This window comes from Pelophylax lessonae, assembly GCF_965119305.1.
Source record: "Pelophylax lessonae genome assembly, chromosome: 10".
In the NCBI taxonomy this organism is placed as follows: Eukaryota; Metazoa; Chordata; class Amphibia; order Anura; family Ranidae; genus Pelophylax; species Pelophylax lessonae.
This window is the reverse complement of record NC_138777.1, coordinates 162,240,091-162,256,703: the sequence shown is the minus strand read 5'-3', so window position 1 is coordinate 162,256,703 and position 16,613 is coordinate 162,240,091. Positions and strand designations below refer to the sequence as shown.

The 16,613-nt window shown below is 41.1% G+C and overlaps 1 protein-coding gene across 2 annotated transcripts in view; it reads left to right on the top strand.

The window, feature by feature from the left end:
- KAT5 (lysine acetyltransferase 5) overlaps positions 1-14,098 on the top strand; it is a 64,173-nt gene extending 50,075 nt beyond the window's left edge. For both annotated transcript variants that reach the window (XM_082270696.1, XM_082270695.1), the window contains 5 exons: positions 316-456; positions 8,645-8,738; positions 8,823-8,982; positions 9,109-9,190; positions 13,959-14,098. In XM_082270696.1, coding sequence (XP_082126822.1) covers positions 316-456; positions 8,645-8,738; positions 8,823-8,982; positions 9,109-9,190; positions 13,959-14,093 — 612 coding nt within the window. In that variant the 3' untranslated portion in view covers positions 14,094-14,098. The remainder of the gene's footprint in view (positions 1-315; positions 457-8,644; positions 8,739-8,822; positions 8,983-9,108; positions 9,191-13,958) is intronic.
- Positions 14,099-16,613: the final 2,515 nt, after the last annotated feature.

Sequence of the window (16,613 nt, the reverse complement as noted above, 5' to 3'; positions counted from 1 at the left end):
GATGGCATGCACAGCCTCCACACCCAAACCCACTCCCACCCGCCCCCAACTACAGGGTTATGCAGTTATTTTCCCCACGCGCTCCTGTCACAAAATCAACGCAGCTGTGTGTGATTGCTCTGCTCACGCAACCACTACACTCATTCATTCTTGACGTTTCATAAGTCATATGTTACTAAACAAGGGTTTGTTGCTAAAGAAATTCTTAGCCCTCTGGGGAATCGGGTTTTGAGTCTGGCTGTCACTTTTCTGTGAAATATACTGTTGCCTCCTTTCTGTCTTTAATCTACTGTTAACTGTTTTCTTTAATTTCAGAGTTATTCTCAGAATTTGTGCCTTTTGGCAAAATGCTTTTTGGACCACAAAACATTATATTATGACACAGATCCCTTCCTCTTTTATATTATGACTGAATACGACTCAAAAGGTTTCCATATTGTTGGCTACTTCTCGAAGGTTGGTATTCTTGTAAGCTGTAAAGATATTCAGATGTTTTATTATCTGCGGTTACCTTTAGCTAATAATGAGAGAAATGTTTACAATATGCTTTAACTGTAATTTGTTTGTGTATTTTATGATTTTCGAGGCAGAATTCTTGAACATACAATAGTATAGGATTCCCAATACAAGCCTCCACCTGCTGTTAGGGAAAAGAGAGATCAGTATTTCAAGTAGTCACTTAACATAACCCCAGTGCAAAGAAATAAAAATATATTTATTAGTAACTAGTCTCAACACACAAAAAATAAGCACCCTTACTCTTTTTGGGAAATGTCTCTTACTACAATGCACAGTGCTTTCACACCTGTTGGTGTGTGGTGAGGTGCAGATGCATTGTTTTGTACATTGTATAGGTAAGTTAGGGTGCTTTTAAGAATGAATAACAGTGCAAATATCCCATGCATTGTGGTGCTCTCTCATTATAATGTGCACAAGTGTAAATGGAGTCTGAACAACGCTACCCACGTTTCGGAGGATCTGCTAAGATAGTTTAAACACAGCTGGACAGAGGAGATCATCTGATTTAACTTGAGAAGTGATATTCCACTTGATATCTCCACCTTGTTTTTTCCAAAATGGTGTCAAGGTTCAAAGTATCAAGCCATCTTATGAGTAGGTTCACCCTGTTGCTTTGCAATAATGCACATGTAACAGTGTGTGAAAACGCACACTGTGCCATTGAAGTACTGTGGTGCCATTATTTAATTAAACCCCAGCACACTTTGCCAATGCATATGCATTGCAGCAGACTACAAGCACAGTGACACACTACTATGCGTTGTGGTGCACTGTTACAAAAAAATTGCATGAACCTTTATTTGGGGCTTTATGCTGCCTTATTGAACACATTAATGCACCACAACAGTGTGAAACCAGCCGTAATGATCAAACCTTTTGGTGCACAAATGCAAAGCAGTATTGACTTGGATAAATAAAAAAAATAACATTGTAGGATCAAATTGTGCAGAGATCCACATCTCATGAGGATTTGCAGACATTTTACTCTGCCAGGTATTTCATTCTTTTTTTGTCTTCCATTTGCTGGACACACTTTTTACTCCATCCTTTGGGTTTTGTGGACCTCAGTGGACCTGACTTTTAAGTGTAGCCCTTAGAATTCTATGAAAATAGAAGATTTTTGCATTAATTCCCATAACCCTTTTCTCAAGGCAATCAAAAATGGTTATTGTACTAAATCCCTTAATAAGGATGGGACTTTTAAATTGCTACAGTATGTTTTCAACTATATGGTAAACGTAATAATTATGTTTCCAACTATATGGTAAAAGTAATAATTATGTTTCCAACTATATGGTAAAAGTAATAATTATTCTTTAATGGCTGTATTCCTTCCAGGAGGAGAGAGTAAAGGCAGTGCCAGCGACCTCAACATCCCCAAGGTGTCTCTAGCTGGTTTCTCTTAGGAGAAGAGTAGCTAGATTCCTTGAACCTAACAGTTTAGTATAAAAACCTCTAGGACAGCCTTTTTCAACCAGGGTGCCTTCGGGTTATTTTAGGGGTGTCTTGGCAAAATGCCTAAAAATTGCATACAAGCCAGCAGATGGATCAAGCCTGCCACAGGCTTTCATTGTGCATCATTGCAACCGTCCAACTGCTGGTGTCTTAACAACCAATGACTTCATCGGTTAATAAGGGGAATGTTGGGTGCCTGCACTAGACATATGCCGTTTTTCGGTAATTCGATATATCGCGGTATTGCATAGCCACGGTATTGTTATTGTGGCATTTTTAAAATACCGAGTTTCTCTGTCAAGTCTGCCTGACTTTAGAATGGATACATTTCAGTGAGCTGGATGACTCATTCACTCACACAGCTAACTCCTTTCAACATTAAGGCTACATTCACACCTGAGCGTAGCGTTTTTCGCGCGTTTTTTACCGCGATTTTTGCGGCGTATTTTACCGCGATTTTTACCGCGATTTTTGTGCAGGCGTTTTTAGATTGAATAGAGATCAATGGAAAACGCCTGTAATCTGCCCAAAAAGAAGCTCATGTACTTTTTTGAGCGTTGGGCGTTTTGTATACAGCGTCAAAACGCTCAGATGTGAACAGGGGCCATTGAAATGAATAGGATTTGTCTTGTTGGGCGTTTTGAGAGCTGATCCTAGAGCAGAAAAACGCCCCAAAAACGCCCCAAAACGCCTACATGTGAACGGAGCCTAAGTCTCCCAGTAACTATAAACAAAAATGATTACATTGTATCTTTTCCTTCCCTCTGCCAGGGAGAAAGGAAGTTTAACCTCTTAAAGACTGGACCTTTTTCTGACACTTGTTGTTTGCAAGTTAAAATCAGTTTTTTTTTTTGCTAGAAAAGTACTTAGAACCCCCAAACATTTTATATATTTTTTTAGCAGAGACCCTACAGAAAAAAATGGCGATTGTTGTAATATTTTATGTCACACTGTATTTGCGCAGCAGTCTTTCAAACGCAATTAATAGACTTTAATGAATAAAAAAAAAGAAAAAACGTAACAGTAAAGTTATCCCAATTTTTTTTTTGTTACACAGAGAATCGTGAGAGAATCGTGATCTTTATTCCAAGCTAAAAAATCGTGATTCTCATTTTGGCCAGAATCGTGCAGCTCTAAAATATATATATATATATATATACAGTGGGTACGGAAAGTATTCAGACCCCCTTAAATTTTTCACTCTTTGTTATATTGCAGCCATTTGCTAAAATCATTTAAGTTCATTCTTCCTTCTCATGAATGTACACATAGCTCCCCATACTGACAGAAAAACACAGAATTGTTGACATTGTTGCAGATTTATTAAAAAAGAAAAACTGAAATATCACATGGTCCTAAGTATTCAGACCCTTTGCTGTGACACTCATATATTTAACTCAGGTGCTTTCCATTTCTTCTGATCATCCTTGAGATGGTTCTACACCTTCATTTGAGTCCAGCTGTGTTTGATTATACTGATTGGACTTGATTAGGAAAGCCACACACCTGTCTATATAAGACCTTCCAGATCACAATGCATGTCAGAGCAAATGAGAATCATGAGGTCAAAGGAACTGCCTGAAGAGCTCAGAGACAGAATTGTGGCAAGGCACAGATCTGGCCAAGGTTACAAAAAGATTTCTGCTGCACTTAAGGTTCCTAAGAGCACAGTGGCCTCCATAATCCTCAAATGGAAGACGTTTGGGACGACCAGAACCCTTCCTAGAGCTGGCCGTCCGGCCAAACTGAGCTATCGGGGGAGAAGAGCCTTGGTGAGAGAGGTAAAGAAGAACCCAAAGATCACTGTGGCTGAGCTCCAGAGATGCAGTCAGGAGATGGGAGAAAGTTGTAGAAAGTCAACCATCACTGCAGCCCTCCACCAGTCGGGGCTTTATGGCAGAGTGGCCCGACGGAAGCCTCTCCTCAGTGTAAGACACATGAAAGCCCGCATGGAGTTTTCTAAAAAACACCTGAAGGACTCCAAGATGGTGAGAAATAAGATTCTCTGGTCTGATGAGACCAAAATAGAACTTTTTGGCCTTAATTCTAAGCGGTATGTGTGGAGAAAACCAGGCACTGCTCATTACCTGTCCAATACAGTCCCAACAGTGAAGCATGGTGGTGGCAGCATCATGCTGTGGGGGTGTTTTTCCGCTGCAGGGACAGGACGACTGGTTGCAATAGAGGGAAAGATGAATGCGGCCAAGTACAGGGATATCCTGGACAAAAACCTTCTCCAGAGTGCTCTGGACCTCAGACTGGGCCGAAGGTTTACTTTCCAACAAGACAATGACCCTAAGCACACAGCTAAAATAACGAAGGAGTGGCTTCACAACAACTCCGTGACTGTTCTTGAATGGCCCAGCCAGAGCCCTGACTTAAACCCAATTGAGCATCTCTGGAGAGACCTAAAAATGTCTGTCCACCAACGTTTACCATCCAACCTGACAGAACTGGAGAGGATCTGCAAGGAGGAATGGCAGAGGATCCCCAAATCCAGGTGTGAAAGACTTGTTGCATCTTTCCCAAAAAGACTCCTGGCTGTATTAGATCAAAAGGGGGCTTCTACTAAATACTGAGCAAAGGGTCTGAATACTTAGGACCATGTGATATTTCAGTTTTTCTTTTTTAATAAATCTGCAACAATGTCAACAATTCTGTGTTTTTCTGTCAGTATGGGGTGCTATGTGTACATTCATTAGGAAGAAGAATGAACTTAAATGATTTTAGCAAATGGCTGCAATATAACAAAGAGTGAAAAATTTAAGGGGGTCTGAATACTTTCCGTACCCACTGTATATATATATATATATATATATATATATATATATATATATTTATATATACATACACACACACACACGCATAGCAGCCCACATTACATTATTATATAGCCATCAAGCAGTGTCTGGCCTACCTGGTGATGACTGGTCCTGGCGCTCTGATCCGATGGCCTGGTCTTTAAAGGGGCAAATCCTTGCGATCCAGAAGTGGTTAAACCTGCAGGAGGACCGGTGTTTTTATCTATTAATGACTTTACTATTGCTTTAGGCCTGGTTCACATGTATGCGGGTTGGCAGTTCACATGTATGCGGGTTGGCGGTTCACATGTATGCGGGTTGGCGGTTCACATGTATGCGGGTTGGCGGCCCACATTTGCACAGGCATAGCAGCCCATTGATTTGAACGGGCTGCTATGCCCTCATTTTCCGCAGAAAAAAGGTGCATGCAGCATTTTTTTAAAATTCAGTGGCCTTGAAATCCATCCTGCTTTTGCACCATGCAACTAACCTGCAGTTCCTGCTCTGGCAAGCTTTCTGCAGTTTTTGTATACGTGGGCACGGCATTTAAAAACAGTTTGTGTGTGCAGCAACGGCAGGTAAGTCGCATGGTGCAAAAGAAGGATGGATTTCATGGCCACTGCATTTTTTTTAAATTCTGCATGCACCTTTTTTCAGCTGAAAACGCAGGCATAGCAGCTCAAGCCCATTCACATCAATGGGCTGCTATGCCTGTGCAAATGTGGGCCCCCAACCCGCATACATGTGAACCAGGCCTAAAGCAATAGTAAAGTCATTAATAGATAAAAACACCGGTCCTCCTGCAGGTTTAACCAATTAATGACTTTACTATTGCTTTAGGCCTGGTTCACATGTATGCGGGTTGGGGGCCCACATTTGCACAGGCATAGCAGCCCATTGATGTGAATGGGCTTGAGCTGCTATGCTTGCGTTTTCAGCTGAAAAAAGGTGCATGCAGAATTTAAAAAAATGCAGTGGCCATGAAATCCATCCTTCTTTTGCACCATGCGACTTACCTGCCGTTGCTGCACACGCAAACTGTTTTTAAATGCCTTGCCCACGTATACAAAAAATGCAGAAAGCTTGCCAGAGCAGGAACTGCAGGTTAGTCGCATGGTGCAAAAGCAGGATGGATTTCAAGGCCACTGAATTTTAAAAAAATGCTGCATGCACCTTTTTTCTGCAGAAAATGAGGGCATAGCAGCCCGTTCAAATCAATGGGCTGCTATGCCTGTGCAAATGTGGGCCGCCAACCCGCATACATGTGAACCGCCAACCCGCATACATGTGAACCACCAACCCGCATACATGTCAACCACCAACCCGCATACATGTGAACCAGGCCTAAAGCAATAGTAAAGTAATTTATAAACAACACCTCCTTCAGGTTTAACCACTTCTTGACCACAAGGATTTGCCCTCTTAATGACCAGGCCATCGGATCGGAGCCGAGTGCCAGGACCAGTTATCACCAGTTAGGCCATACACTGCTTGATGACCTATTTTAGGCCTGGTTCACAGAGTCTGTACTGACTGACTATATAATAATCAGAAAAGATAAATTCGGATTCTGTGTTTTAAACCTGGAATCTTGCCAACATCCCTAATGAATATGGAACAAAAAATAACCCCTGAGGATTGGGACTTTCAACGGCAAGAACCAGGACTTGAGTATGAAAATATATAAATTTTATTACACGTATTACAAAGATGAAACATACATAATCACACATAAAATATATAATAAAAACAAGGTCATAGATACGTCTTGGAACCAAGAGGGTCTGAGGTGTCTGGATCGGACTAGACGCGTTTCGGTCCAATTGCCTTTCTCGATAGTCCAGAGAACACCAGAGCTCAGACAGATATGTAAAACCTCTGTGGAATCCAGGACGTGAGACCAAAGGGATGGGCCTTGGTGGATGAGAAAAAGGCCTTCAATTGTCTATGGCCGCAAGTAGTATACGCCAGTTTGGCTGGGTCTATGCAAGATAGGCTCAGAACAATTTATTAATGTTGTATGGGCTTCCAAAAGGAGATTTGAATGGTTATAAGCCAAATACACAGTGGTTTGGCAAATGAAAGTGAGAAGAGATAGATATATAGTGCTGGGACGTATCCAGCACTGCATCCCTGTTGACCTGTACAGCCCTGTATGTGTGAGTAATGGCGGCAATATATATATATCTATCGGGGGACACCTCCATTCTACTACTAATTCACAGATGATCTGTGTGTTTTTGACCTTACCTTGGAGATCCTCGTGGGAATTTCTGATCGTGGAGCTCTCTTCTCACTGTCATTTGCCAAACCACTGTGTATTTGGCTTATAACCATTCAAATCTCCTTTTGGAAGCCCATACAACATTAATAAATTGTTCTGAGCCTATCTTGCATAGACCCAGCCAAACTGGCGTATACTACTTGCGGCCATAGACAATTGAAGGCCTTTTTCTCATCCACCAAGGCCCATCCCTTTGGTCTCACGTCCTGGATTCCACAGAGGTTTTACATATCTGTCTGAGCTCTGGTGTTCTCTGGACTATCGAGAAAGGCAATTGGACCGAAACGCGTCTAGTCCGATCCAGACACCTCAGACCCTCTTGGTTCCAAGACGTATCTATGACCTTGTTTTTATTATATATTTTATGTGTGATTATGTATGTTTCATCTTTGTAATACGTGTAATAAAATTTATATATTTTCATACTCAAGTCCTGGTTCTTGCCGTTGAAAGTCCCAATCCTCAGGGGTTATTTTTTGTTCCAGACTATATAATAATGTGCATAAGTGAACCAAAGCCCCTAAATTCAGCAATGAAATTGAAGTGAGGTGGAAATTTAATAATTTAAATTTAATAATAGAATACCGTGATAATACCGTATACCGTGGCAAAACCTTAATCAATTAATCGCAGCATGAAAATCTGATACCGTCACAAGCCTAGCCTGCACGCCATCCTTGTGGTAGCCCCTCTCCATCAGCACTGAGGTCATATTAGTTGAGTGAGGGAGAGAAACTGAGGGAGAAGAGAAACATTGGAATACTCTAATCAGCACCAGTGTGCAATGGTGTATTTGCTTTGGAAGAATAAATAATGTCTAATGTTGGGTGTCCCGTGTGGGGATGTCGCTGTGTTATGTAAAACTATTTGTTTTGTTTTTTACATTTTAAATTGGGGTGCCTCGAGATTGTGCATAATTGTAAAGGGTGCCTTGACTGAAAAAAGGTTTGGAAACACTGCTTTACCATCCCTCAGGCATCCCTAAACACCTGTCCACATTGAGGTAATTGGCTTGTGCTTACTGTCTCCTCCCCGCAGCCCAGCACAGTGGTGTGTCCATACCATACTGCAGGTACAGCTTTGATCCCACTGGATTACTGTAACTAGCTACTCTGTATTTATTTTTATATCTATTAGACACAGCTCTACCGTTTCTAAATGTTGTATATGAAGTGGATTTTTCAAATAGGTAAAAATGCTATACAGTTATGGGTGGCATTTGCAGGCACTTTCCTATGTAGTTAGGGGTGGCTGAGAAACAAGATAAATAAACCTGAATTTTAAAATGTGTGCAAAATACATATTGTTAGAAGGCAATTACAATGGAATTGTCCTCTAATAATGTTTTTGTGTAATTATTATTTGAAGCTGTAATATAGTGTAACTTCTTTTACTATATAGTTGAAAACCTTTTTTTCTGGTTTGTTAACAGTCCCACTATTATAAGAAAGTTAGGCACAGTACATGTTTATTTTGGGGATGTGGTGCTAATAGTAACCCCTTGCACCAAGAAGCTCAGCTGTACTCTAAAATAGTTAGGGTAACACAGAACATTTACCACTCTCTACTCTGTTGACCTTTCCAGGAGAAAGAGTCTACAGAGGACTATAACGTGGCTTGTATACTTACCTTACCACCTTACCAAAGAAGAGGATATGGAAAACTACTTATAGAATTCAGTAAGTAGCCTACAACACTTCTTAGTCTATTGGGTCTTGTGTACTCATCTGAAATGTACTTACTAAATTCCTTACTTCTGGCAGGTTATGAGTTGTCTAAAGTAGAGGGAAAGACGGGCACGCCGGAGAAGCCACTCTCGGATTTGGGTCTTCTATCTTACCGTAGCTACTGGTCTCAGACAATCTTGGAAATCCTCATGGAACTGAAGACTGAGACTGGAGAAAGACCACAGATCACTATTAAGTAAGATGTAATGATGAACGTTATAAGCCATAGAGTGATGTGTACAGGTGATGTAGTATAATACAGAAATTACCCTAATGAGAAAAAATTGTTTATATGTACTAATATGGGCTTTTTTATTTATAGTGAAATTAGTGAAATAACCAGCATAAAGAAGGAAGATGTTATATCTACACTGCAGTACCTAAATCTCATCAATTATTACAAGGTAAATCTCTAAACTTAAATCCTTCCATCTTAGCCCATTGCTAAGTTATTCATACTTAATATTAGCAAATTATTTGCATGTACCCTGATGCCTAGATCTATCCCAGGAGTCTGGTAGTATGCAAAGCCCAGGTGGTCAGCCTGCTGCCCTTTGGCACACTTACTGTACAGCCCTTGGGGCCTCTGCAGATAGTGAGAAGACGTTTTCTTTTTTTTTTAACCTCAGATCTGTAATAATGGATATTGCTGATACTGCAGGCATGCAACATGAGATTGTCAAAGTCATTATCTTAATCGCACAGTACAGGACACAGTGTGATATTCATAGACCTCGGGTTAATAGGTTACGACCTTCAGGTGATTGGACACTGGAAAAGCTTTGCTTGGCACACCCTGGGCAAAAGCCCCTAAAACCTGAATCAAATCCATGACACCGCAGTTTTAAGTTTATTCACTTATCAAGCAATTAAACTTTCCACTTGGTGGTAAAAATTCCACTATTCAGAGCTTATTCACAGGTGGATGACTAGGTGTTACATCACATCACACCACAGGTGGCACCTCTACCATAACTTCTGCCCAGAGACCTTATAATATACTCAGGCACTTCCCCATGCCTATTAGCCACAATGACTTTGCTGCAAGACAGTCAAAACCTTGGTCACTGTTCACCTTACTATAGATGTGCTTACTCCATTTCCACACCCAACGCCGTGAGTACCCCAAAAGGGAATATCCTCACTGATAGCAATGATGGAAAATCATTGTGACGTTGCTCCCCTTGCACCAGAGCTCTACATCCATTTCTAGCAGTATCAGCTCACATCAAGCTGCCTATCTTGCCAAGGAGAATTTCTCTGCAACTATGTCCACCTTCTCTACCTAAGTTAAAAGTGAATCTACTCACTCTAGAAGCGGTAGAAATGGCGTAAAATGAGGAGGACCTGGAATCAGTGCTAGAGGAGGCTGTGAATGATCCCTTGCCCTCAGGCTCCTAAACACGATACCCGGGCAACTGCTTTCTAATATAGACATGGTCACTTCTGTTGTGTGCAAACACCTCAGGATAGGTACACTTGAGTCCATCTCACCATCCCTCTTTGGATAATAGTAAGAGACCTGTAAAATCTAAGAAGGCATTCCTCATTTATGAACAAATAGGAGGGGCAATTTATGACGAATAAAGTACTTCTGTAGTTGCAATCTTGGTTTATCAAATGGCAGCTAATTGGACTAGGGAAATGAACAATCAACAGGATCCTTTGTTCCAGGACCAAGTTCTGGTGCAAAAATGAACACACATTGCCTTCTGCTACACTATTCTGTGTTGATGCCCTAGAATAAGTCATGTCACGAATTTCCACATTGGCTCATTTCTGTCCATATGCACAGAATGAAGCTGGCTGTAAAAGTTGCCTCACACATATGTGCTTTGAAGGAACAAGTCTCTTTGGTGATGCGCTTGACAAGTTCAAAAAGGAGGTCCCAGAAGGAAAAGCCCTTCTTCCACAACAGAAGGCTACAAAACCCCTTTGCTCGGGGGCTTTTACCTCCTCTAAACAAAGAACATCACTTAACTCTTTCCAGCCTTCATTTTCAAAGCAAGAATTCAGCCCTTCCTTTGACGCAAGACTTTGAACACACAGTCCACCAAGTCTGCCCAAAGCCCTTTTCACAATGAAGGGACACCCTCACTCTTAAGAGTAAGGGATGTCTGTTGCAGTTTGCATCCCTCTGGGTCCCAGACATACCTGACCTTTGGCTTCACTCAGTTGCTTTATGAAGGGTGCAAAATAGAGTGTCAAACTCTGCCCCCTCACGGTTTTTCTTATCTCAAACCCACCAAAAGTCATATTTGCAGGCTGCCCAGAACCATTTCTTGTCCCAGGGAGTGGTCATTCTGGTTCCTTTAAAATGCAAAAGATTCTGTCCAAACCTGTTCACAGTACCAAAATCCAATAGGCGTATTTGTCCTATTCTGGACCTAAAACCCCAAAATTACCTTTTTATGTTACAAAGTTTCACATGGAATCCCCTAGGTCAGTAAATGCATCTCTGAGACAAGGAGGAGAATATCTTGCATCAGAAGACATTCATGATGCCTACCTACACTTTCCCATTTACCCTACCCACCTCATCAGCGCTTGCTGTGCTTCGCAGTAATAGACAAATACTTTCAATTTGTTCTGCTGTCATTCAAACTATTATCAGTTTGCAGAGTTTCCACAAAGGTGTTTGCAGCTGCCCTAAGCTCCTCCTAAGAACCTGGGGCATTCAGGTCATGGCATATCTAGATGACTTCTTCTGAGGGATTCATCCCCATAAAAAAACTATTTGCAAATGTTCAGACTATACAGATTCCTCAGGCCTTCAACTAGGAAATCAGCCTTTAAAAGTCTGCTTTTTAGTCTTCCCCTCATTTTAAAATATTTTTAAGACTGGGTATTTTAGACCAGGCCAAGGTTTTTCTTCCAAGAAAAAAAACTTGCCTCTTTAAAATACCTTCCCATCAAAAATATATCCCTCTGTGAGATTCTGTATGGTAGCCTAGTTCAAAGTTGTTCTTCCTACAGTCAGTACTTGACCCACATTTGGCCTTAACGTGTCACTAAACGTACATCATAAAAAACTATCAATAAATGCTGTATTACATGCTGTTCATACTCAGTCACTATGAGATTAATTTTCTGTATTCTGCAAAAAAAAAACCTAGTTGATCCTACTCTTCTCTATCTCCACCTTTTGTTCTTATCCCCAGTTCAGCTAGGGATTTTGCAGCTGTGGTGGCAATTCTGCACATGCTCAGTTTTCAGTGAGTTTCTATGCTGAGTATGTCCTCCCTATTACATCTGAGTAGCCCATGTGACTATAGAGTCACACATGTAGGCATATACACAGTAGTAAACGACAGCCAACTCCCTCCCTCCCTCCTCTATGCCCACTAACCAGCTAAACACAATGGGATGTAGGATATTACATGTAGATTAATTGAGGCTTCACCTCCCTTCTAAGACACAGGCTGGAGGGGTGCCTATGACTGGCAAAAATCTGGCCACACCATGTTAATAATAATAATAAAGAATTTGATTTCAAATACATATTTGTGTGATAATTTATAACCGTTTTATTGATATAAATAATTTATTTTTACTCTGTATTCCAAATGCTGTTTTTTTTTTTGTTTTTTTTTTTTGAACATGTGACCAGTAGCAGAAGACTAGAAGCTGCTCCTGCTTATGTTTCCCTGCAGACAGGCTGGGAAAGATCTGGGTCATGTGACAATTGTATATTGATTAGATAAAAAGATACTTAGATGATTTTTTTTTAATTAAAATATTTACAGTGTCATCATCCACTTACAGAAATTGAAAGGACAATGTAAATCCAAAAGTGTGTGCTTAGTATCGCTTTAGGTACTCTTAAAGTGAAAGTAAACCCTCCTACCTATCGTTTTCAGCCAAGGAAGCTGCCATCTTTGCCTCTGTTTATTCTGCAACTGCCATGATGCTGTAGGTGATTCATTATGACACCGGCCATTTGACAGTTTGGTTGAGAGCACAACCAATGTGACAGCTAGCATTTCGGGCATGCCAGGAATGTTAACTCTCTTTTTTTTTTAAACTATTAAATGGCTGGGTTTACTTCCGCTTTAAGGGACAGGTTTCAGGGGTATCCATCCGTTTCCAGAACCCTTTGGCCTCTCTTTCGCTTTAGAACCTTCATTCAAAGGCTCTTATGGATCAAGCAACTATTACAGCACCTTGTGCTTCCTTGGGGTCTCAGTTTTGGTTTTCTTTGCCGTGCAGAAGCCACCCTTTGAACTCATTGGGTGATTGCTCCTGCAAAGTCACATCTGTCAGATTTGTTTGAGTTAGCCGCTCTTTCATTCCTTTCCTAATTCTTCACAAGGATAAAGTGGTCTTGAATCGAAGAGCCACCTCTCTAGCCAAGGTGAGTTCAGCCTTCCACCTTAATGAGGGCATTGTCCTTCCTTCTTTGCTCCCTGCTCCAATGCATCTCAAAGTTAATTGCTCTCCACTGCTTGGACATGGTCATAGCTGTCAGGGTTCATCCGAAAGCCACTGTCTCAGTTCGAAAAACAGACTCTATTTTAGTAATGCCAACTGGGTTTCATAAAGGATACCCTCTTTTTAAGCCCACAATTGCTAGATCAATAAGACGTCTAATCGCAAGAGTTTATGTATCACCATTATCTCTATGTGCGCAAACTATATGATCTGTTGGAGTTTCCTGGGCTTTATGACATCAAGCTTCTGTTGACCAGCCTAATCAGGCCACCACCTGGTTTTTGGTTCATGCCTTCCTCCAAGTTCTATAAGGTAGATGTCCAGACCTCTGCAGATGCAGCCTTTGGCCACAAGGTTTTCTCAGCAGCACTCTTGAGTTAGTTCTTTGACTTTTTTTCCTGTTTTTGTTGGGCCTATTGACACTTCTTGTTGCCCACTCCTCTGATTCATTGCTTGGGTACATCTCAGAGTCTGATAATCCAGCCTGTGTCCTGTACTATATGATTAGGATAAACAGAATTTTGACTTGCCTGTAAATTTCATTCTCTGTTCTGTTGCATGTCTGTAGTCTGACAACTTTCTTTGGCATTATACTCACTGCATATTATGTGCAGCCCTTTGGTGATATCCGGAATGCACTTAAGGCCACTTGTATCGTGTAAGTTGACCACGACTGTATTGTAACGTATTTCTTAGCATGACTATTTTCCTCAATGACCGGAGCATATATTTTTCTTGCAGGGTCAGTACATTCTTACACTTTCAGAAGACATTGTAGAAGGTCACGAAAGAGCTATGCTGAAGAGGGTTCTCAGGATAGATTCCAAATGTCTGCACTTTACTCCTAAGGACTGGAGCAAAAGAGGGAAGTGGTAGGGAAATAAATTACAAGAACTTGAAAATCAGAAGAACCAGAAATGTTAAGCTGTTGTATGGCATGTAAGAGACTTTCAAAGCCTGAACGCCAAGAACATTTTGAACAAGTGCATTTTTCCACTTCATTCAAAATAAAACTGACAAACCGTTCTATCATTTCATGGAGGCCACATGGCTGAATACAGACTTCTGGATTACTGGCTGATAAAAACAAAAAAACAAAGTGCCACTGATGCCAAGGTGCGAGTGGTCCCATGAGCTGGAGGTCCCATGAGCTGGAACTGTACATTTAAAAGAGGTGCTTGCTATTCAGAGTAAAAGAAATGGTATTTAAGTCACGCAAACAACAAAACATGACTTATTGAACTAATTGGACAACTATGGAGTAGTCTATAACAAATCTTTATAGACTTTTTAGCTGTAGGCTTTATTTAAACGACTATCATTACACACTAGTATGGCTAGCTCCAAAAGAATATTCGCTTGAATATCTTATCCATCTGATAAACATGTTAAAAAGAAATGGTTACACACATCTTTTTACAGATTCCCTCTAAAGGTGCAAGTAGAAATGGAGGGGGCTTTAAGGTGTTCAAGCATGATTCAGTCACTGTCAGGCAGAACTGTTTGAACATGAATGATCTACTCCGCCATACATGCTCATTTGTGGAGGGGAGAAGTGCAAGGAGACAGGTTCCACAGCAGCTAACCTTCAGGGAAACAATGGCGATCAAGCAACGTCTCAAATTTACCACAGAGTGGTCACCCGGAGCTGTCTGCACTCGCCATGGGATGGTTGCCAAATTCACCTAAAAATAGTGAAATGGGAAAATATTTATGTCAAGTAAAACTTTTAAAGGAAAAGCTTTTCACCCTCTATGTAATTTTTATGAAAACAATTGTTTTTTTTTTTACATTTAGACAGTGCAACAACTTCAGACTTCAGTAATAATTAAAACTGATTGTTATTGCTGGAAGGTTTTTGCACTGCCTAATGGAATAAGCTCAGAAGAGTTTACAAACAAAAAGTTTTTAAAAATATTTTTTTTTGTGATTTGTTTTCCACAAGTGATTTGCTGTGACTGTATGATGGAGGCCGATGCTAGCTGTCATTTGAAGATCTAAAGTGACTTTTTTTTTTTTTTTTTAAATACAAGTGTTGTTTCTTACTACGTGTCTTAGAGTTTTTTTAGAAACCATGTGGGGTTCTTTCGATGGACAATTTTTTTAAAAATATAAATAGATAGACAATTCGAACAGATAAATAAGTCATGTTCTGCAGTTAAAGTAAATGTTTTAGTTTTTGCTCCAAACTCTTAAGAATTGTTACAGAAGCATTATGACGGGCAGTAGAGGTAATCTTCACCCTGGGTTGCATGATTGGTATGGAACAAAAGTTTAATTCACTTGTTGCTAACCAAGATTATAGGATTTAATTTCAGCTGCTCCTAAAAATAGAAATACACAGAGGTTTTTTTGAACTCCTGGCCTTTTTCTTGCTGGGCGCCCCTTTGTTACCAGCCAGTTTAATGGTAGAGATTCATCACCATGATCAACCTCAAACCAGATAATGAACCCTAGAAAGTGCTCACTTTATTAATATTTATTTAATTTATTATTGGAGAAGTGTGGGATTGAAAAAAACTGATTCTCACCTCTCTGCTGCAGCATCGGTGCGATGCTGCAAGCTGTCCCCTGCCGGCTTTAAGCCCAAGAACTGAGCAATCACATAACCACTGATCGCTCAGTTCACTCAGAGCTGAGAGCAGTGACTGTTAGTCACTGTGCTCTGCTCATCCAGCTCTTGCTGAAGAGTAGGCAGGAGCAGCTGGCTCAGGCTCTCAACAGTAGGCTGAAAGGCTAAACCAGTTATTGGTCAGGCATCTGGGGGGATCCCATCATTGTCAAGATCCTTCCAGAGCCTGGAGCAGCTCTGTGAGGACAGCTGACTTTAGCCCACTGTCAGTTGATTCTGGGTCATTCCCATGACCCAACAGAGAAGTTTAGCCAAAAAAGGTTTGGATAGACTCCTTTAACACATTTCTCCCAGCACCATATTTCTATTACGTTCATTGACAGACACAGCTCCTTGAATCTTGACTATAGGGTTATATCGTCACCTACAGGAGTAGGACACTAGGCAGAAAAAGAAACACCGGTGGTGCGATCACCCGCGGCTGTGGGTGAGGAGAGTCTCCTTTGTGGCACTATGCCAGTGCTCTATCAGGTGGTGGTTCCGGCCGGTGACCAGTGCTCTGCCTGAGGCTGTTGTAGCACTTGAAGGGAGAAGCAGGATTTTTTCCTGCATACAGTTCATTAACTTCTTCCCCCCACCCCCTCAAAACATGGGGTTATGCAGTTTGTCCTTAACCACTTTACCTCCGCCCACAGTAATATTACTGCGGCAGAGTGGCTCGTTATCGTCTGACGACGTAGTACTACGTCGTCAGACACTCCCCCTTCTGGGCGGCGCTTGCGCGCCGCCGGAGGCTCGCTCCCGCTGTTTTCGGTCACAGCGGG